The 21333-nt window shown below is 48.3% G+C and overlaps 1 protein-coding gene across 3 annotated transcripts in view; it reads right to left on the reverse strand.

The window, feature by feature from the left end:
• Positions 1-407: 407 nt before the first annotated feature.
• The window catches only part of Nacc2 (NACC family member 2), a 67089-nt gene continuing 46163 nt past the window's right edge, over positions 408-21333 (reverse strand). For all 3 annotated transcript variants that reach the window (XM_029472943.1, XM_021150620.2, XM_029472941.1), the window contains 4 exons: positions 5516-5680; positions 3239-3344; positions 2611-2708; positions 408-1513 (listed from right to left, as the gene is read on the reverse strand). In XM_029472943.1, the coding sequence (XP_029328803.1) occupies positions 1002-1513; positions 2611-2708; positions 3239-3344; positions 5516-5680 (881 nt within the window). In that variant the 3' untranslated portion in view covers positions 408-1001. The remainder of the gene's footprint in view (positions 1514-2610; positions 2709-3238; positions 3345-5515; positions 5681-21333) is intronic.

The raw sequence follows: 21333 nt of genomic DNA on the forward strand, positions 1-21333 counted from the left end.
CAGCAGGCTGGGAACAGGGACACTAGTCTCTTGCTATTTTTTTTTTTTTTTTTTTTTTTTTTTTTTTTTTTTTTCTCTGTTCGGTCTGAAAGTTTCCAAACCACAAACAAAATAGATCTGAACTAAACAAAAAACAGCAAACAAGCAAAATCCCAGAGTGGCTGGAGAGGCAGAGGGTGGTGAGGGCAGCCATGGCCAGGGGCAGAGAGACCCTGGGGGGATCAGCAGGCCAGCCGCTGGGGATCTGGGTGGAGCAGAGTGAGGACACAGGTATGGAGGGGGGAACACCTCATCTTTCCCCCACCCCCAGATGACCAGCCACAGCTACTGCAGGGCCATCACTGGTCTCTCTCTCTCTCTCTCTCTCTCTCTCTCTCTCTCTCTCTCTCTCTCTCTCTCTCACTCACTCATGTGTGTGTGCGCACATATGAATACACACACATGCACACACATACACACACACACGCACACATACATGCACGCAGGCAGCTTCTTGGGAGGAATGAAAACAAGAGAAGTCTGGCCTCTGGGGGCCCAGCATTCCCCCCACTGTCCCAGTGGGGTCCTTATGGGTAAGAATGGAGTGTCGTGTCTGCCCCTCCAGCCCCAGGCCACTGCTGCCCCAGCTTCTGCTTTCAGAGCAGGGGAATAAGAAGGGTGGATGAGGCAGGGTCAGGGCAGGACATCAGGGACCTGGTGGCCTCTTCTGTCTCCCCAAGAAGGGAGAGAGAACACTACCACGGGAGACTGAGCTGGGGAATATCAAAAAGTTGCCCTGGGACCTTTGTCCCAGAGAGTGGCCAGCGGCCTAAATGTTTACAGTATAATGAATGCATTTGTTTCCTTCATCCATTTTAAATACAGGCAGAATAAAAATCACATTTTTGTCAGGCAGCAGTAGCAGTTCAGTAGGTAAGTGGCTTGATCACATTTGTTTGTATTAGTAACGCATGCAAGCAGCTTTAGTACTCGGTTCCTTGTGAGCTGGCCTTGCCGGCCACTTACAAGGTCCCTGCATAGGTGCCCTCTGGCCTTCTTGTTGCTGTGGCCACTGGTGTCTGAGGCCTACTGGAGCTGGTGTTGCCCTGCTCAAAGGCCTGAGGGGAGCTCTGGCCATCAGCAGGCAGCTGCTCTGGGGCAGCCACCTCCTGGATAACAGAGCCACCCCCATCCACCTCCTCATTAGCCTCAAAGGCAGGGTTAGCTGAAGTGCTCAGATCGACATTCACCGCATCAGTTCTCAGAGCCACGATGGTGGCTGCATCACTTCTTCGCTCAGCATAGATGCGCTGCTCAAACACCTGTGGAGCCGCAGATGGGAACTCGGGGTCCAGGGGCAGGCTGGCGGCCGACGCACCCATGACGCTACGGTACATCTCCACACCCTCTGGAAGCATGGACTTGATCTTGGGCAGCCAGCGCTTACGGACACGGCGAGCATTGGTACACATGTCTGCGGCAATCACGTTCATCTCGCTCTCTTTGAAGCTGGGGGCAAAGTTCTGACAGTACACTGCATGGGAGAGAGAAGCAAGAGGAGTAAGAGCAGCCTCTCCCTGCCCACTGCTGCCTAAGTGTCCACAGAAGTAAGGTGCCCAGGGCTGGAGTGTCTGCAAGCTTGATCCTCACTGGGATCCCCTGATCTGAGCTGTCAATCCAGAAGTCACTTTTTCTTTCCTCCACTCATATATGATCTTTAGGACATGTCTATAACAGTAAGGTAAGTCTGTTTGGGTGCCCACCAGGTTTGGACCTGTGTCTAACCTGTGTCTAATCTTCTCACCTCCCCCTGAAAAACGAGACAGGTCAGCTCCCTCCCATATGATCAGTTGGCTCATCAACACCATCCCTAGTTTCAGACACGGCAGACAAAAAGGAGTGTGGGTGTCCTCATCAATGAAACAAAACAAACGCTTCTGTTTCCTAAGGAGCTGGAGACCAAGGTCCCCCACAAGTATCAACCAGGAACAGGTTCCTCAAAGCCCAGTTTCACCACCTTCCAGTGTGAATGGGTCACTTCATTCCTCAGGACTGTAATTATCCTCTTCTATAAAATAGAATTAGTCTCACAAAGGGAATTTCTAAGTAAGAAGATAAGGCATTTCTTGGGCCAGTGGCCCCAGGCAGCTGTGCTCAGGGCCAGTCTCTGTGTATACTGGGTGGTACAGCTTCTTCTGCATCTGCCGCTACAGGGCTGGGCGGTGGCTTGCCACAGAGATGGACTGGGCTCCGCCCCACCACGCAGGAGCGGGAGGCAGAAGCCGGCCGAACAGATGGCAAAGGCTCAAAATAACCTCAACATGTAAATAAGGGGTTTTGTTCAAAAAGGAAAATTAGATCTATTTCACATATTAAAATAGTTTCGCAGCTGAATTCATCACACTTGGAAACCTACCAAGGACGTTAACACCTCGAGACGAGTTCTACTTGCTGCTCTTTTCTCCCTGCTGGTCCCGGTGCTGCAGGCCAAAGCAAGCATGCAGGACAGGAGCCGATGGCCCAGAATGACCCTGGGGCCTTAGCCTGCCTCAGTTGAGATCTCGAGTCCAGATGGATTCCTAGAGTCTCCCAGACCCACCCTACGGGAGTGACCATTCGCTGCCCACTCACGTTTCACAGCGTTCAGGACTCGGCTGTCCAGTGGCTTTCGGCTCGGATCACTGGTGGAGGAGCGAATGCCAGTGCCACAGCTGTTGGCCAGTGTGTTCCTGGAGAGGGATGAGGAAAGGGGGCAGAGCTTCCTGTTCACATACCAGGTGAAAGAGCCCAGATCCCACACCCACCCACGTGTCCCCTGAACAAGTATGTATGTCTCCTGAGTCATGTACAATGTTGAAGGAAGGTCCAGTCTTCCTCTAAGGGACAGAACTCCCAGGGAGTGGGCAACCTGAGTGACAAGACTAGGAAGCTGACTGACCCAGGCATTATCCATGGGAAATCCTGAGTCACCTGAGTGCCTTGTTTTGCCTTAGGGAAGGGGCCCTTTTGACTCATGCACATGGTAGTGTGTATAGAGCTTTTTGCTTTCTTTGGGGAGGGGTACACAGCCAGTATTTCACCAGACTGGGCCCTAACATACAAGGATCTTTCCAGAGCCTCTCTAGGGCATCTCCATATCAGACGCCCACATCTGTATTAGGAAAGAGCAGAAGGCTATAAAAGCTCAAACCGTTCATGACCAAGGCAGCTCACAGCTACCGGAAACTCTAGAAGCTTCTGCAGCCCCCTAAACACCTACCTGTCAAAGAAGGTGGCCAGGAGCCTCCGCAGCAGGACCTTGTGCTTCACCCCTGCACACAGGTGGCAGTTCATGAGCTGGCCACGAGTGATGTAGACCCCGGAGCCTAAAGCCAGCAGACATCAATGTGTGAGGTCTTTAGTCTGATAAACTAAGCCAGGGCTCATGCCCTCTAAGGGGGGAGGGGTGGGAGGTGAAGTGAGGTCTCTAGGACAAAAACAATCTCAGCTCTCACCTGCTAGAAGACACCAGGGCTGGAGGATGCCAAGGCCAAACCTTTTCCTGTCATACTCCCATCCTCAACTGAAAGCCACCAGGGTTTGGGAAAAAGATGTGGCAAACCCCATACCTTCAGTTTCATTTAACCCCTGAGCTTCCTTTATTGTGATAAGGCCTGTGGGCAGGATTAGAGAACTTCAGCCCTTGCCACCGCCTCAGGAACTTTCTGGAGCTAGCTTTGGCTTTGGCTTCCCACCTTGTCCTTTCCCAGACACCAAAGAACCATGGGCAGAAGTTGGGAGAGATGGACAGCAGTCTGGAGAATCCAGCTGAGGCTTCTGCTGGCCCAGCACTGGCCTCTCTACCTCATGCGTTCAAGGAAGCTCTAGTGCAGGTGTGAACAGAGAAGCCATTCTCAGCCATAGACCCCGCAGAGAGTTGACAGTGTCCCAGAAGCCCCTGTATAGTGTAGATGAGCAGAGGACAGAACCTATGGAGATGAGAGCAGCTGGATCCGGGAGGCCACCTGTGTACAGGGTGTAGTCACACGGGAAGAGCCTATCACTTGACTGGAGGGAAGCACAGGCGAAAACAATGAGAGGTGCACTAGACTGCAGCTCTGGCTGTGTGTTCCCACTTATGTGGGTCTCCCTCATCCGATTTTTTCTGTTTCTCGAGACAGTCTCCTCTGTTGCCCTGGTCATCATGGACTAACTCTGTAGGTCAGGCTGGCTTCACACTCAGAAGTCAATCTACCTTTACTTCCTGAGTGCTGGAATTAAAGGCGTGGGCACCACTGCTTGGTTGCTTATCTTATTCTGACAGCGCATGGGCTAAGCCTTTTTGTTTTAAGACGAGCTCTTACTATAGAGTCTAAGCTTGCCTTCAGTTCTTAATTCCCCTGCCTCAGTCTCCCAGGCACTCAGTTACAGGTATGCACATATGCACACTTGGTTCTTGGATCTTTCCATCAGTCCTGTCTATTAGGTTTTAGCAGAAGAAAGAGACAAGGTGAAGACAGGAACCTGCTCTTGCCTGAGGAACACTTCTGCCCTCTTAAAAGGCATCACAGCAGTATGAGGGACTGTCTCTAGTAGCTTCCAGAGATTCTGTTCTGCTCTAGGACTTGGATGGAGCAGCCCTACTCCATCCTACCCTGGAAGTTAAACTCCCGTTGCCTACCGGAGAGCTGGTCAGTAATGGAGTCTCTAAGGCACTGGTTTCCAGGAGAGGGGGACAACTGGACAGAGTCTGGAGTTTCTGTTCTGTTAAGAGAGTGGACCTCAAGATGCTACCCAGGATGTGCCAGTAGGGGTGCTATCCAGAAAGAAGCAGGAGAGGGTGCCTCAGGTAGGCAGAGCTAAGGTGCAGAGCTGAGGAACCTGTCCAGCTTGCTTGGGGCTTCCCAAGCAAACAAAATGAGCAATTAAAATCCAGACACAGTGGCTCATACCTTTAATCCAATCACAGGAGACAGGGACAAGGGGATCTCTGTGAGTTAGAGGCCAGCCTGGTCTACATATCAAGTTCCAGGAAATCTAGGGCTATATAGAGAGACTTCTCTCAAACAGGCAATTAAAGGAAACTGTGGAAGCCACTGGGACACCACCTACTTGGATCTTGCTGAATACTGCCTTACAAAATGCAAGCATCCCAACACTAAAGGGATGATGTTTCTGAAAAGGTGCTGGCCCCAAGTGCTTCTGGACTCCACTCTGCACTGTGAACTACTATTCAGACACTGTGACCAAACACTGGGGCAGGAGAGACACTGGTAACTGTGTGACTTGGTTCTATCTGTGACCTAAATTAAAATGCATCATGGATATAGCCCCTGCCAATCAGAAGCCTGGCCAGCTCAGGGGACTCAATTAAAATGCTAAATTAATTCAATTGAATAACTCCTCTTAATGACACATTCTTCTAAAAGGAAATTAGAAGAAATTTAAGATGTTCTTTTTTTCTTTCTTTTTGACTGATTGGTGATGAGTGTATTGTTTATAGGTCTGAAAAATAGGGTAGGACATTTGCATACAGTGATGGGTGGGGCCACCTCACCTGCTACAAGCTCCAGTTTCTCTCCAGGATCTCCCTCTGAGTAGAGCTTTGGGTGGCATCGGTACCCAATCTGGCTGATGAGGCTGGCAGGAAGTGCCACCAGGTCTCGACGGATGAGGACACAGGAGCGGCTCTCCAGGGGCACTGGCTCTGGTTTCTCTTGCACTAAGGCAAAAAACTAACCCAATTAGGTTGGAGTCTGTGGGTGAACCGGGGCTGTTCTGTGCCTGTCCACTACATTCCCCAAGGCCCAGGTTAGAAGCTTTCCCTATCAGCCTGGACCACGGCACCAGTCCTCCACACTGTACATGCAGTGTGTCCAACTCCACATCCAGCACTGTCCTGCAAAGATGCCTGATAGCATGAATGAGAAAATGGCTATGAAGAATGGCTGCCTGCGCCTGGCAACAGGCTGCTCAGGGTGAGTGGTGCTTCCCAGAGGTGTCAAGACAACAGGTTATGGGTTAGGTGGGAAGGCAAGCACTGAAGGGGAGGCCAGAGGGCACGTGCTGGAATCAGGACATAGGACAGCCTGACCAGAGACCTCGAGGCTGCAGATGGAGCTTAAACTCAGCAGCTTGCACCTTTCAGAGTATGAAGCTGCCAACTCTGCTGTCAGGAAAACTCATGGAAGGAGACAGCCAGTGAGACAGAACAGGGCCCCAAGTAGGGACCCAGCTCTCCTCCAACGGGCTTCATGGAAGAGGTAACCAGATATGTATAGTTCTACTTAGCAGATGAGGGGATAGGGGTCTTAGATGAGAGGTCTTAGGGGTCCAGGATATGTCCCCTAGGACTGTTTTGGCCTGGCACTGAAAGTGCTCTTAAATATTTGTCAGGAGTAAAGCCAGGCAGTCTGGCATCCCTGTTGTCTGGAAATGTTCTGGCAAACCACTTCTAGAACAGGCAGTTAGGCCTGAGAGATCCTCTGCACCCGTAGCTCTGAGGCTGTATCCCACAGAGGCAGTCATGACTGAGTGTGCTTCACAGAGTACCGGATGCCAGCTAGCCAGCATCAATAGCCAACAGGCAAGATGAAGTCTCCTACTAGTCACAGAGGGCCTGGGCCAAGATTCCTTAATAAGGACTACGTACTGGGCACCCTATGTGCTACAAGACCAAGGAGGACCTGTGGTGCTAACCAATCTTGCACAGTCTTGCCTTGGTCCATTCTTCCACTGCCTCTCCAGCCCCTTTTCCCAGGAGGCCTTGCAGCTAGGCTAGGCTTTCAGGTTGTCCTTGGTTCACGCTCCCACAGGCCACAGAGACTGGAGTAACACATTTGTGTGTATGCCATGTATGTTTATACATGTGTGTTTGTGTATCTGAATGTCTGAGTGTATATGTGACTGCATGTGTCATGTCTATGGTTGTATCTGGGCCTGTGTTTCTGTATGTGTCTGTGCGGCGCAGGTAGGACTTGGCCCTAGGACAGCTAGAACTGGCTCACATGAGGCTGGCCGGCTCAAGGCAGGTTTCTCAGACTTAGATCTTGCCCGAGACAGCGCCAAGATCAGACACAGGTGCACCTGGTTGCTACAGCAGGGTAGCTTTAGGCCCCTTCTCAAATGACCACACAATAGGAACTCTCAACCCTTCTCAGCAGGGGGCTGCGGTGCAGGGGCCCCTTAAGGACAGGTGACAAGGGAGGGTCCTGCACAGAAAGGACTTGCAAGTCATCTTGACACCCTGCCCCTAGGGAGATGTTGGAGTGCCCATCCCCAAGGACCAATACCTGGGTTCTGAAATGACCACCTATACTCTAAGACACAGTGATCCACTACAGGAGAATTCACTGTGAATTCACTGGGAGAATACAGGAGGAGCCCAGAAGATGGGGTGGAGAGCTCATCTGTAGCTCAGCTCTGCCTCAGTGTCTAGAGTCAGAGCAAGGTGCCTAGGCCCACTACTTTTATTTTTTTTGGTTTTTCGAGACAGGGTTTCTCTGTGTAGCCCTGGCTGTCCTGGAACTCACTCTGTAGACCAGGCTGGCCTCGAACTCAGAAATCCGCCTGCCTCTGCCTCCCCAGTGCTGGGATTAAAGGCGTGCGCCATCACGCCCGGCAGCCCACTACTTTTTGATGCAGCCCAAATAAGCACAACTCTGCCAGTGTTATGTGGAAGTCTTAGAGTGTTGCTAGACATTCACTGAGGACAGAAGCTAGAAAATGGAAGCTGCTGAGATACTGAGATGCTGAGATGCAAACCCCTGGTACCAACTGGTGGTCAGACTAGCCAGGTGGCATTTCCCATCCAACAGAGCAATGAAGAATCTTTACAGCCCGGAATTACCCAGAGACTGAGGGAACACATCAAACAATCCGGATGGTATTTTAAAACATAATTATCCACCCCCCTCGCCCCGCCTGCTGTGATTACACATGCAAACGAGCAGCGCCAACGCTGTGCGCCGTGCGTGGCATTTACATAAAGAGTGTTCACCAACAGAAATAATTCTCCATCCGCAGCCAGCGCTCTCTTGAGATGTTTTTCTCAACAGCAGAAGTTGTTTGTGCTCCACATGCACACCCCTCCCCAGCCTGGCTCCCCAAGAGCCAGAGACTGTCAGCCCAGAGCCCCAAAAAACCTCTTCTATTTCTGCCCTGCCAAGTGCTGGATGCTACCGCCGCTAAAAATACACCAATCTGAGTCTTAGCTCATCTGCAAAGGTGTTCTGAGCTCCTTTGTGTGCCCTGCCCCTTCCCCAAATCTCCCCATCACAGGCCTAAGTGGCTTCAGTCACCACCCAGGCTACAAGGTGGTGTGATATCGAACTCCAGAAAATCACTCCCAGAGGAGACTGGACACTCATCCCCACCCACAGTGGACCTCAGTGGGTCTTGCCAGTGTCAGGGTCGGTACTTGGTTCCATGTATGCTGGAAGTCTGTCTGTCCCTGAGCCGTCTCCCCCTCCCCCAAGAGGACTGTGAACTGAGGGGAGATCCTGTGATCACACGAGGTTTCCTGTGTCCTGGTCTCAGTCTCCTATCATCCAGGACTGGTCTCAGTGGTATCAATGTCACTTCCACATTCCCCAGGCCAGGTGACAAAGCTCTGGTTTCTAAGACTGAGCGTCCTAGGGTGAGAGCATGTGAGGCATGGTTAGTTATCTCTATGAAGAGCTGACTAACCACCAGCTGAAGTGAAGTCACTTCCTAGTCCTGGCAGAAAGCTCTGTTATAGGGCCCCCCCCTAGACACTCAGCAACTGACCCCCCTCTCTCAGGATCAGTGACCTACCTCCCTGGGGTTACACCATGGAAGCAAACTGGATACTTGTGGTCACATGATATTATGGGTTGCATTCCAGGGCTCTTAACATGGTCACCTAGGAAAGCTGCTAAGCCAGGTGTCAAACCCCATAGACCCAAGAAGCAAAAATGTAGATACTGAGTAGGGAATTTGTCAGTTTGGGAAGATCTCAAGAAGCTCTATGGTTAGGATAATAGTGACGGCTGAACAGTGTGAAGATGCTTAAAGTCACTGAAAATGACTGCAAAATATCACGGCATACTATAAGCACATTTAAAAGGAGGAGGAGGAGGCGGGGCATGGTGGCTCAGGCCTGTAATCCTAGCACTTGGCAGAGGCAGGAAGATCAGGAACTCAAGGTCACCCTCAGCTGTATAGCAAATTTAAGGTCAGCTTCATGAGGCCCTATGTTTAAAAAAAGAAAGCAGCAGCAGCAGCAAAAAAAATAAGTACTTTGGGTGTAGTTTAGTGGTAGAGCATGTTTAGTTGGGATAAGGCCCTGGGTGCCCTTGCCAGCACCAAAAGGCGGCAGGTGAGAGTAGGAGGCATGGAAGGGTGGATGGATCCCATTGCCTGTTTTCTTCCCACAGGATCTGCCCCCAGGAGGGTACCCAGCAGGAGCTTCCTTACCCCCAGCCTCTCCTACCCTGTTCCACAAATGTCCTTGGGATTCACTCGAGCTTCACAGAGGCCTAGCTACTTCACAGACTAGAGGTATCCCCCCTCCCCAATTCAGAATCAGAAAATAAACCTTAGTCTTAACTATGAGTGGAATTGCCGAGCCCACGCCCACGGTGAGAGAAAACTGCTGACTCACACCGTGGAAGACTCCCTGGACCTATACTGCCAAGTCACCAAGAGTGCAGGGCACAGTCAGGAAAGCTACTCGTCACCACAGAGCCCACAGACCATGTGGCAGCCAGCAAAGCAGCCATAGACCTTTGCCATTCTCAATCAGAAGAGAAAGGTAGGAAAATCCTGTTCTTGGGTTAGGCTAAGAGTTCTGACATGATTTCCACAGTACAAATCCTTAAGAGAAGCAGAAATGTGAAGTCTTCAGAATGAAACAAACAAAACCAAAACTTCTGTGAAAGAGTAACAAAATGGGATGGCTACAGACAGGATGCAAGAAAGAAAACGCTCTCAGAACTCAACACTTAAAAACAACAACAAAAAAGCTGGTTGAGTAGGAAGAGGGAGGTGGGTTTCTGAGTTCAAGGCTAGCACAGTCTGGAGAGTAGTGCTCCAGGACAGTCAGAGCTATACAGGGAGAACAACAACAACAAACCCTGAGGGCTAGAGAAATGGCTCAGTGGTTAAGAGCACTGGCTGTTCTTCCAGAGGTCCTGAGTTCAATCCCCAGCACCCACATGGAGGCTCACAACCAGCTATAACCATAATCCCATGAATTCTAATATCCCCTTTTATTGTGCAGACATACATGCAGACAAAAAGACCCATACTCATAGATAAATAAATCTTTAAAAATAAAACCAGACCTCAGTTTCAAAACTGGGCAGACATCAAGGATTTATGGAAGAGAGCCTGCACTGAGAAAGTGTTTGCTCAGTCAAGAAACCACAATGGAATCCTATCCTGGTCTTTGAAATCAGGACCTAAAAGCAGCTACAAGGCTGTGTGCTGGTGAAGATGGAACCCAGCATCCTTGTGTTGTCAGTGAATACAAAATGAGAGCCACTTGGAAAACCAGCTTCATGGAGTTTCCAAGTAACTGGAGTCTGGCAGTCAAGGTTGTTCTCATAAAGGACACTACCTGAACACAGTGGTCTTGGGTCTTAGGAACAGGTTTACAGGGATGAAGAGCAGGCAGCCTGTAGGAGAGGCCTCACAGGTGGGGAGGTGAGCAGGCAACTGAAGGCAGGGTGTGTGAGATACTACCTGTGCACCAAAGCAAGTGGAGCCCACACATGCGTGATCTTCCACAGAAGACTGTGCGCCCCACTCCTATCCCCAACAAACGCATACTTCCTGCCCAATACCATCCAGGTCCGGGTCTCTAAGAGTTCCTGGCTCAGGCACCTGCCTGATGGCCAGGGTCTGCAACAGCTGAATGTTAGTTTGAAAGGTTAAGGATACCCAGTGTGGCTTTTTTCCCTCTGGGTACCACGTCTTCACCCAGTACTGAGGGTGGACTCTATGGTTTAGCTGGCTCTGTGTTGGCTCAGCATGACCTGTTAAACAGTAGCCTCCCATCTTGTAAGGACCTAACATACATGGGCCTTACCAGTATAGGCACTTCCTGAAGCAGCATCCCTTCCCAGTTTCCAGAGCCCTTCAAAAAGGGAGCCAAGATGCTCCAATTGCCAAGTGAGACTCTGTGTGACAGAGGTCAGACATGTTACCAACATTACCTGGACATACCCATCTCACAGATGCCAAAATGTAGGACAAATCCATCTCAGATTCAAGAAAATGTGGCAAACTGTATACACAAGAAGACAAGCTGGTTGGGAGGATCCAGAGAAGACAGTGGGTATGGGACCAGGGGATGTACACATATTCACAGCTGATGTGGGCTCCCAGTATAGAACAGAGGGCCATGTGGTCTTTAGACTCACCATGCTCAGCTGACAGAAGACTTAGTGTAGACCTCAACAGCATCCACATGGGCCCATGTCAGTCCCAGTGGCCAATCTTCTGGATCTAAGTGCTCCCTTATGCTTTATTTTCAGGACCCTTATGGCTTCCATGAGTGGCCTGGTCCTCCAGGTTGGTTGGTTGGCTGGCCAGCCTAACATTGCTGGCACAGCCTTCACACTCATGGTCTTGGTCAATGTCTCTCCCTAGAGCCAAGTTCACCCCAGAATAGCAGGGGAAATGCTTTTACCCCAAGAGTCTCTGGCACCTGAGTTCAGCTAGATCCTCCCACTACCCAAGGCTATCCCTCTCTTTGTGGGCTACCCTGGCCATCACCATTACAGTGCTCATCACTATGCTGGCCAAGCCTCCTTCTTGCTCTCCTTTCATGAATCTTTCCACTTTGTCCAATGACATCCAAGAGGTATGGTACCACCCTCACATAGTACAGGATTTGGCTTCCTTGACTGGTGGATCCAGGGAGAGGACAGGCCACAGTCATACAAAGGGCATAGGTCAAAGTAAAGATCTGTATATATAAAGTAAAGATCTGTACAAGGCTAAGCTAATACCTCACACTTATACACACATACATCTTGGGCTTGAAAAGCTCCTAAAATATGGTACCTATGGCTGCCACAGGGAACAGACCAGCAAGCAGCAAGCAGTGTTCACTACACACTCTTTTTAATGATCTCTAAATTAAGTCAGTGCTGAGCTATGGAAAAATAAACACATCTAACTAGGACCATGTTTCAGCTATGAAGTCACAAGGGCAAGAAGAGCTTCAATGTGGAGAACAACCATAGGAGCTGTGCTTAAAAATAAAATAAAATAAAATAAAATGGAGGGCTAGGAGCTAAGACCCCAAAGGCATGAAAGACAGAACAAGGTAGAGAAACACGAATTCAAGAAAATGTGGCAAACTGTATGCATAAGAAGACAAGCTGGTTGGGAAGATCCAAAGACAGTGGGCATGGGAGAGAGGCATGGGGCTCGGGACAGAATGCTGAGCACCACTCCAAAACCAGCCTTGGGTATCTCTGTAGAACACTAAATAGCAGCCATGCAGGACAAGACTCAAAAACAAGAGCCAACACACAGCTTGGTGGTTCCTGTCGGGTGTGTGTGTGTGTGTATGTGTGTGTGTGTGTGTGTGTGTTAGAGTCTGCGGGACAGTTCTGGCTTCCAGCTGTAACCCAAAACAGCCATGGCTGAGGCTGGGGCTCACAACAGCCTACACTGGCCCACCCAGGGCCTCTCACTGCAGCCTGGAAGGGCCTGAGCAGCAGTTCCAAGGAGAGCTTCTAAAATGTTGTCAAGTAATACCCAGGAGTCAAGAGAACTATGCCAGGAAAGACCAGAAAACAGCAGCAAAGATATTAGACACAGATCAGATGATAAAAGCACAATTTACAAAAAGACATTCGATCTGATCGTTAGCAGACACACATGGTACATCTGCTGTGAGTGTGGAAAGGGAAGGGAAACAAAACTGGGAGTCTCAAAGAAAACCAGAATCAATAAGGAAATAAAACAGAGCAGTAACTAAAACCACGAGTTCAGAAGGACAATGAGGAGAAGAATTCCACAGAGCAGATAAGAGTGGTGAACTAGAAAATAATTCATTAAAAATACTCAGATGGGGCTGGAGAGATGACTCAGCGGTTAAGAGCACTGACTGCTCTTCCAGAGGTCCTGAGTTCAATTCCCATCAACCACATGGTGGCTCACAACCATCTGTAATGGGATTTGATGCCCTTTTCTGGTGTGTCTGAAGAGAGCAACAGTGTACTCACATACATAAAATAAATAAATCTTTAAAAACAAACAAACAAAAAAAAACAAAAAAACAAAAAACAACTCAGATGGCCACAGGAAAACAAGAGTGCAGGAGACAGGGCTGGAGAGATGGCTCAGTGGTCAAGAGCACTGGCTGCTCACGGGGAGGATACTGGTTCAATCCCCACACCCATATGGCAGGGCACAACCCCCTGTAACTCCAGTTCCAGAGACATCTAATGCCTTCTTCTGGCCTCTGTGGGCACAGCATACACATGGTGCACAGACAAACATGGAGGCAAGACACCATGCACATAAGAAATTTTCATCTAAAAAAAAAAAAAAAAGACAAGCCAGGCAGTGGTGGTTCACGTCTTTAATCCTAGCACTCGGGAGGCAGAGGCAGGAGGATTTTTGAGTTTGAGGCCAGTCTGGTCTACAGAGTGAGTTCCAGGACAGCCAGGGCTATACAGAGAAACCCTGTCTCGAAAAAAACAAAACAAAAAAACCAAACAAACAAAAAAAGACAAGGGCTGGAGAGATGGTTTAGCAGTTAAGAGCACTGTCTGCTCTTCCTGAGATCAAATCCCAGCAACCACATGATGGCTCACAACCATCTGTAATGGGATCCGATGCCCTCTTTTGGTGTGTCTGAAGACAGCCACAGTGTATTCACATACATAAAATAAACAGATCTTTAAAAAAATAAAAATAAAAAATAAAAAGGATTTATTTATTAAAAAAAAAAAGACAAATCAGAACAGAAAGCACATGAAGAACTGTAGCTTTGGCAACTGCCTTGCATTGGTGGCAATGGTGTGCCACAGGGAAGAGGGCTGCTGGCTGAAGACCAGTGCCAGGACCCAACACAAGCCCCTAAGGAGGAAGATGGCCCCAAGCAGGTCAGAGAGGCAATGCCAGGGAATGGAAGGTACTATAAAGATAAATGCACAGGGAGACACAGGAAAGCAACTTCTAAAACAAGCTGGGTGGAGTTTAAACTGCTCACAGAACTGAGGCATACCAGGGGAGCAACAGGGCAACAGGCGTGGGAGAAGACGGCATGGCAGAGGAGAAGGGGAGACTCCTGTGCAGAAAGGCTTCGTGGTGCCAGGTAACTGTCCCAAAGACTATGAAATCCTAACGCAGACGCTGAAATCATTTGTCTTTAGAGCAGTGTTCTCAACCTTCCTCATACAGTTCCTCATGTCGTGATGACCCCCAACCATAAATTTATTTTTGTTGCTACTTTATAACTGTGTTTTTGCTACTGTTGTGGATCATAAGGTAAACACCTAATATGTAAGATGGTCTTAGGAGACAGATCCCTGTGAAAGGACCATTCAACCTCCAAAAAGGGGTTGTGACCCATGACTTGAGAACCACTGCCTTAGAAGGACAACATAAAAACTTACAAGCCTTATTCACAGAAGAAAGGACACTTGTTTAATGCAAAAAAAAAAAAAAAAAAAAGGAGGAAGAAAGGAAGGCGTAACAGTGGTCAGGGCACAGTAGGGGTCAAACCTTAAAGCAGCTTGTTTAGGGAGTGTGAGTGGGCCATGTATGCCAATAACACAAACCTTGGAGCTGAGGTAGTGACGGGCACTGTGGGTTCCAGTGTCCAGGAGACAGAGGGGAAAGGATATGAGGCACTCCAGGCCTGCCCGTGAAACACAGTATGACCCTGTCACAAGATAAAGCAAGAGCCAGGAAAGACAGTGCAGGTACACCGGACATAGAAGAGAGCTGGGTACTATATAAACATCAGACCAAGAGAAATTAATGTAAGGAAAGACTGCCAGTCTTAGTGGGGTTTATTTCATAATAAGACAACAAGCCTGAGATTAGCATGCATCCAGTACAGCTAGCAAGACAGCAGCAGGAATTCAAGAGTCACACACTGTCTCTGTGCCCACCCAAGACCAGGCCAATCTGGAAGAACTCCCAGCTCTGCCTTGAAACCTTGGTACAGCTTATAAGGTGGCCCATGCAACCTCCTCTTAGCACATTTGGGACTAAGTAGGGCACCAAGCATGTCTCCACAGACTCTAGAGAGAGGGGGAGTCTGAGTACACTCCAGGACCACACAGGATTCAGTCTGCTAAGATGAGCCCAGTTCTGCCTGTGCTTGGAAATGACACAGATGCCATAAACTCACGGGCCATAGAAGGAGGGGAGGGTGTCATACATTAAGAAAATATTTATGGAGACAATAAAGACAACAGAGCACACCAAAATATGTTGTGGTAATGACTTGGCAACATGTAGGACCCTAACTGGCACTCAAGGTAGAGTGGGAACACTGGGCTCCATCCCAAAGAAGCATGATTTACAGGCCTAACAAGGTGGCGTTTATTTTATTAATATTACTTATTGTGGGCTTTCGTGTTTTTAATTGTTTTGTGGGTATGTGTGGTTTGTCAGTACACTATGTACAAGCCTAGATCCCCTGGAACTGGAATTATTGATGGTTGTATGCGACCAGATGGGTACAGAATTGAACCTGGGTCCTCTAGAAGAGCAAGCAGTGCTCTGAACCATTGAGCCATCTCTCCAGCCCCTAATTTTTGGTTTTGTAAACTGAAACTAAACTATATGTAATATAGTAAGCCAGGCATAGTGGTACATCCCTTAAATCCTAGTAGGCAGATGGACTTTGTGAGTTTCAGGCTAGTCTGTCTACACAACAAGCTCCAGACCAGCCAAAGTTGTGCGGGGAGACACTATCTTAAAAACAAGTAAACAAACAAGTAGGAACTTTGAGAAGGTGGATAGAGGTGCCAGTGTCAAACCAGACAATCCAAGTTTGATTCCCAGGAGAGAACCAAGAAGCTGTCTTCTGATCTCTACATGAGCCATGGGGCACACACAACTTCCCCACACATACACTACTGAAAATAAGTAAGTAAGTAAATAAATAGAAGAGACACTAATACAAGACAGTTGGGCTAAAAGTGATTCTATGCAGGGGAGGGGTCCAGAGGAGCTGAGTAAGATAAAATCTGAGCTGGGCACAGTGGCACATGAGTTTAATCCCAGCACTTGGGAGGCAAAGGCAGATGAATTTCTGTGAGTTCAGGGCCAGCCTGGTCTACGTAGTAAGTTCAGGTCAGCCAGAACTAAATAGTGAGACCCTGTCTCAAAAAAACAAGGGAAAACTATAACAACAATAAATTACTAATTTGCTAATTATTAAATGTATTAACCAATTAAAAAATGGCATTTGACCACAGAGATCACTCTGTGTTAGTTAATTTAAATTGTAACAAAATAATTGATGTGAGTTTTGAAGGGAGAAATCCTCTATGTTAGCTCACAGGTTCACAGGGCTCAGTCCAGCATGGAGGGAAGGGCATGGCTGACCATGGCAGACATGAAACAGAGAAGGAAAGGGACTGGGAATTCTTCTTTTCAAGTGTTTCTTTTTTTTTTGTTGTTGTTGTTTTTCGAGACAGGGTTTCTCTGTGTAGCCCTGGCTGTCCTGGCACTCACTTTGTAGACCAGGCTGGCCTCGAACTCAGAAATCCGCCTGCCTCTGCCTCCCAAGTGCTGGGATTAAAGGCATGCGCCGCCACGCCCGTCAAGTGTTTCGTGTGCACCAGTGAATGCATATGAGCATCCTTAAGAGACAGAAGAGGAAGTCAGGGCCCTTTGAACTGGAGGCACTGACAGCTGTGACCTGCTATGTGGGTGCTGAGAACTGAACTCTGATCTCTGGAAGTACAGCCTGTGCTTTTAATGGCTATTCATCGTCCCTAGCTAGGCACCCCCTTGCCTACACTTCCATGACTTCTCTCAAGACCTGGGGATCAAACACTGAAAACACGGCCTGGGGAGATTTTCACGTTTCAAGCCATGAATGAGCGCAAGGCCACTTGGACTCAACCTGCCTGTGGCACAGATCCAGGCCTTGTACTTGGACTCCACATTCAGGGATCCTGGGGAGCCACGGACATCCCTGGTACAGGTCTCATTCAAGCCCAGAGCTGGAGACAACAAAGGCAGAGCCATCAGCACAGCTTTGGGGATCTGGCTACAAAGGTTGGCTTCCTGGTCTAGCATCTGCAAGCCACAAGCACCCCACTGAGCTCTCATGCCTGAGGCCCCTTCTGAAAGATGACACTAGCAAGCCAGATTTAGAGGATGCTACCTCTCAGCTACCTCTCAGAGGGTGACTTTATCCCATGGTATATGGCGGCACATGCTACTTCAGCATTTGTGGGCAGGGGAAGGCAGATATCTGAGTTCAAGGCCAACCTGGCTTACACAGCAAGCTCCTCCAGGACAGCCAGGGACAACAGTGAGACCTCGTCTCAAAAACCAAAGACCAACCAAAAAAAAGTAAATAAAATTAACAAAATACAATAGGGAACTCATACACTGCTGGGCCCTGTTTCTCACACACGGAAGCCACACACAGGACAGCGGTGCCTCAAGACCCCACCACTTGGTGACATGCACCCAGCTTCATTTTGCCCAGTGCAGCTTAGCATTAAGCAGTGTGATGATTTGAATAATTTCCTCACAGGCTCATGTGTATTAAGAACTTTGGGCTTCCATTGGTGAAGCTATTTGGTGGTCCTGATGGAGGATTCCATCACTGGAGGCAGGCTTGCAGGGTCTATAGCCTTCTCCTACTTCCAGTTTGGTCTCTCAGCTTCTTCATGCTTGTGGTTGAAGATGTGAACTTTGCTTCTGGACCCAGGGGCCTGCTGCCATGCCCCACCCCCAAACCTCTGCTAAAATGGAGTCTCCCTCCAAACAAACTGTTCTATAAGCTACCTTTGGTCATCGTATGTTTACCAGAGCAACAGAAAACTAACTAATGCAAGTGGTGTGTGGCTATCATTAGGCAGGGGTGGGGGGTGGGGGTAGGGGCTGGGGGGAATATTCTTAATTTGATAAAACAAAAACAAAACAACAACAAAAACCACATCAGAGCAGGCCTAGAACAGCACTGAAGTCTGTGAGATCAAAAGCTTTTCCTGAATTGGGGAATGAAAAGCACACAAGAAATCCCAGCTAAAGCCATGAGATAAGAAAGGAACCTTGAAGGGTAACCTTAGAAATAAAGTCCTGGGCTGGAGCTGCCATTCAGTTGGTAGAGAGCTTATTTAGCAGGTGCAAAGCCATTCTCTATCACCAAGAAAACCAAGTGTGAGGTGCACGCCTTAGGTGGAGGCAGAAGGATCAGCAGTTCAAGGTCAGCCTCAGCTACATTGTGTCCAAAGCTATACTATTGCAAAGGAGAAGGAGGGGAAGGAAGAGAAGGAGAGGAGGAGGAGGAGGAGAAGAAGAAGAAGAAGAAGAAGAAGAAGAAGAAGAAGAAGAAGAAGAAGAAGAAGAAGAAGAAGAAGAAGAAGAAGAAGAAGAAGAAGAAGAAGAAGAAGAAGAAGAAGAAGAAGAAGAAACGAAGAAAAGAACAAGCTAAATGGCTTGTCATATATCTGTAATTACTTTATCTGGGAGGCTGAATCAGAGGAGTCACAAATTCAAGGCTAGTCTAGGATACAACTTAATATTTGTCTTAAAATGAAAAGAAAAGAAAAGAAAAGAAAAGAAAAGAAAAGAAAAGAAGCCCACTGTGGTGGTACACGCCTTTAGTCCCAGCACCCGGACATTGTGCAGGCAGATCTCTGAGTTCAAGGCCAGCCTGGTCCACTGAGAGTTCCAGGATAGCTAGGGCTGCACAGACAAACAAACAAAAATAAATAAATAGATAAACAAATCAGTTTGAGTATAGCTCAGTGATAGAGTATTTGCCTAACATGCCTGAGGCCCCAGGTGGGAAGGAAGAAGGAGCAGGGAGGGAGGGAGGGAATGAGTTAGCAGAGAGCCCCATTATATACATAGACATCTCAGAAGACACTGCAGGTAAACCATTAGAGTAAGTCAGAAAACGTGTCATTCAGTTTGTTTCTGTATATTATCATGAGCAACACAAAACTACAGAAAGAAACTTAAACACGTAATTAAAACAAGAAATGGATTTCTAGGAATAAATGTAATGAAGGGCTTCAGAGCACGGTGAGAAAAACTGGGACATCAGGTGGCCGTGGCTGAATCCATGCCCAGTTGCTCTTGTGAGAGGCACTTGGCATCTTGATTCTCAGCAATAATTGAAAATGAATCCAAGGTCAGGCCAAGGTCAAGGATGGAGGGAATAAAAAAATCTGAACAATTTACAAGGCAGAGAAAGAAAGCTGCTCCCAGCTCAGGCTCAAGATTAACAAATCAACAGGGCAGCAGAGCTTGAACTAAGATCTTACAGTTTACAGAAATCCGGTATCTAAGAGAGCACTGGCATGGTGGCACGTAAGATGTCCCTTTTAATAATAAGTGCCAAAGTGGCAGGGAGAGTAAGAGCCCAGAATCTAGGGCCAGGCCTACTCAGTAACTTGAAGCCAGGCAGTGATAGCAAAAGCCTTTAATCCCAGCATGTGGAGGTAGCAGGATGTGACGGGGAGGCAGGTGGATCTCTAGATTCAAGGCCAGCCTAGTCTAAATAGTGATTTCAGGACAGCCAGGGTTACAGAGAAACCTGGTCTCCAAGGGTGGAGAAAAAAGAAGTAACTTGGAGGCCAGACTTGCTGGCCTTTAAATCCCAGGACTCAGGAGGCAGAGGCAGGTGGATTTCTATAAATTTGAGGTCAGCTTGGTCTACTGAATGAGTTCCAGGAGAAGGAAGGAGGGAGGGAGACAGAGACAGAGATAGAGAGACAGACAGAGACAGAAGGCAGATAGACAGAGCACTGTTGAGGGGGAGCAATGTTTCTCTGTGTAGCCCTGGCTGTAGACAGGCTAGCCTCGAACTCAGAAAGCCGCCTGCCTCTGCCTCCCAAGTGCTGGGATCAAAGGTGTGCACCACCACTGCCTGGCAACTGAACACTATTATTAGTCAGCAATAAATAAACCCAGCTCTGAGATCATCATTCCTAAACAGCCCTTGAGCATGGGTCAGTGGTACACACCACTTGTTACAGGAAGGAAAGAAAGGAGGAAGGGAGAGGGAAGGGAAGGAAAGAAAAGAGGAAGAGGGGAGGAGAAAGGAAAACTAAAATAGACAAGTCTCCACTGAAAGTTAAAAACAACTTATTCAGGGAGGGTAAAGTGAACCTGGACTGTTTTTGCTGAATAAGGCAGTAGGAAAATGCTTTAAAAAAAACAAGGTAGATAAATCACATCAACTGACGGAAGAGAATAAATCAGCAGGCAGTGGCAGCAGGAGGCTGCTGCACATGGCTGTTAGCTCTAAGTGAGCTGCAGTGCTAGCTGTCACTCCCACAACACTGAGTAGCCATCTACCTCCAGCATCACCACAGAAAGGAAGGCTGCCTATACACAGGACTGCTGCCATGCCCTCAAGGGGGAACAGTGACCTCACCTGGCTGAGCCACTCCAAAACTACCCTAGGCAGCTTCATAGTACCATGCCAAATCTGTATTTGAATCCTCTACTCACAACAGATGTGAAGGCACCCAGAGCAGGGACCATCCTGGAGGATGGTCTACCAAAGGAACTGAGCTCTGCAGACAGACTGTGAAGCCGGCCTGGACTGAAGTATCCACCATGAATAACCTGATAATTAGGATGCCCCATGCCTGTAAGTGCAGGCCTTAGACCAGACCACAGAGCTGGGGGACCAAACACTGGGTGAACATGGTGACTGTATAAGAGAATGTGCTGTTTGAGACACGGTGTCTGCAGCTTACCCAAAATGTTTTGAAAAAAACTACAGGTGCAGCTAAAAGAACAAAGAACAAAGGGCACTCGTGGCAAGCTGTGGCCGAGACCACGAGACACGCAGAGGATGCAGCTTTGAACTCTACTTAACTTTTAGGTGAGTTTAAAATGACTTCAAATTAAAGTGGGTTTGTTCTTTATAAACATGAGAAGATGGGAGAGAGTTCTTCAAATAGCATGCAAAAGCTGTGATTTGGAAATTTTAACTAACTTTATATCAAAATTACATTTTGTGGGTGCACCTCAATGGGAAAGTGCTTGCTTAGCATGTGTGAACCCCCAACACTGTGTTTCCCAACAATGAAAACAAAGAAGAAAAGAGAGAGCGGGAGAAAGAAGAGGAGGGTGGAGGGAGAAAGGGAAGGAAGGAGAGAGAGAAGGAGGGAAGGAGAGAGAGAAGGAGGGAAGGAGGAAGGGAAGGAGGGAAAGGAGGAAGGGAGGGAG

The sequence above is a fragment of the Mus caroli genome, chromosome 2 (assembly GCF_900094665.2).
Source record: "Mus caroli chromosome 2, CAROLI_EIJ_v1.1, whole genome shotgun sequence".
NCBI classification, from domain to species: Eukaryota; Metazoa; Chordata; class Mammalia; order Rodentia; family Muridae; genus Mus; species Mus caroli.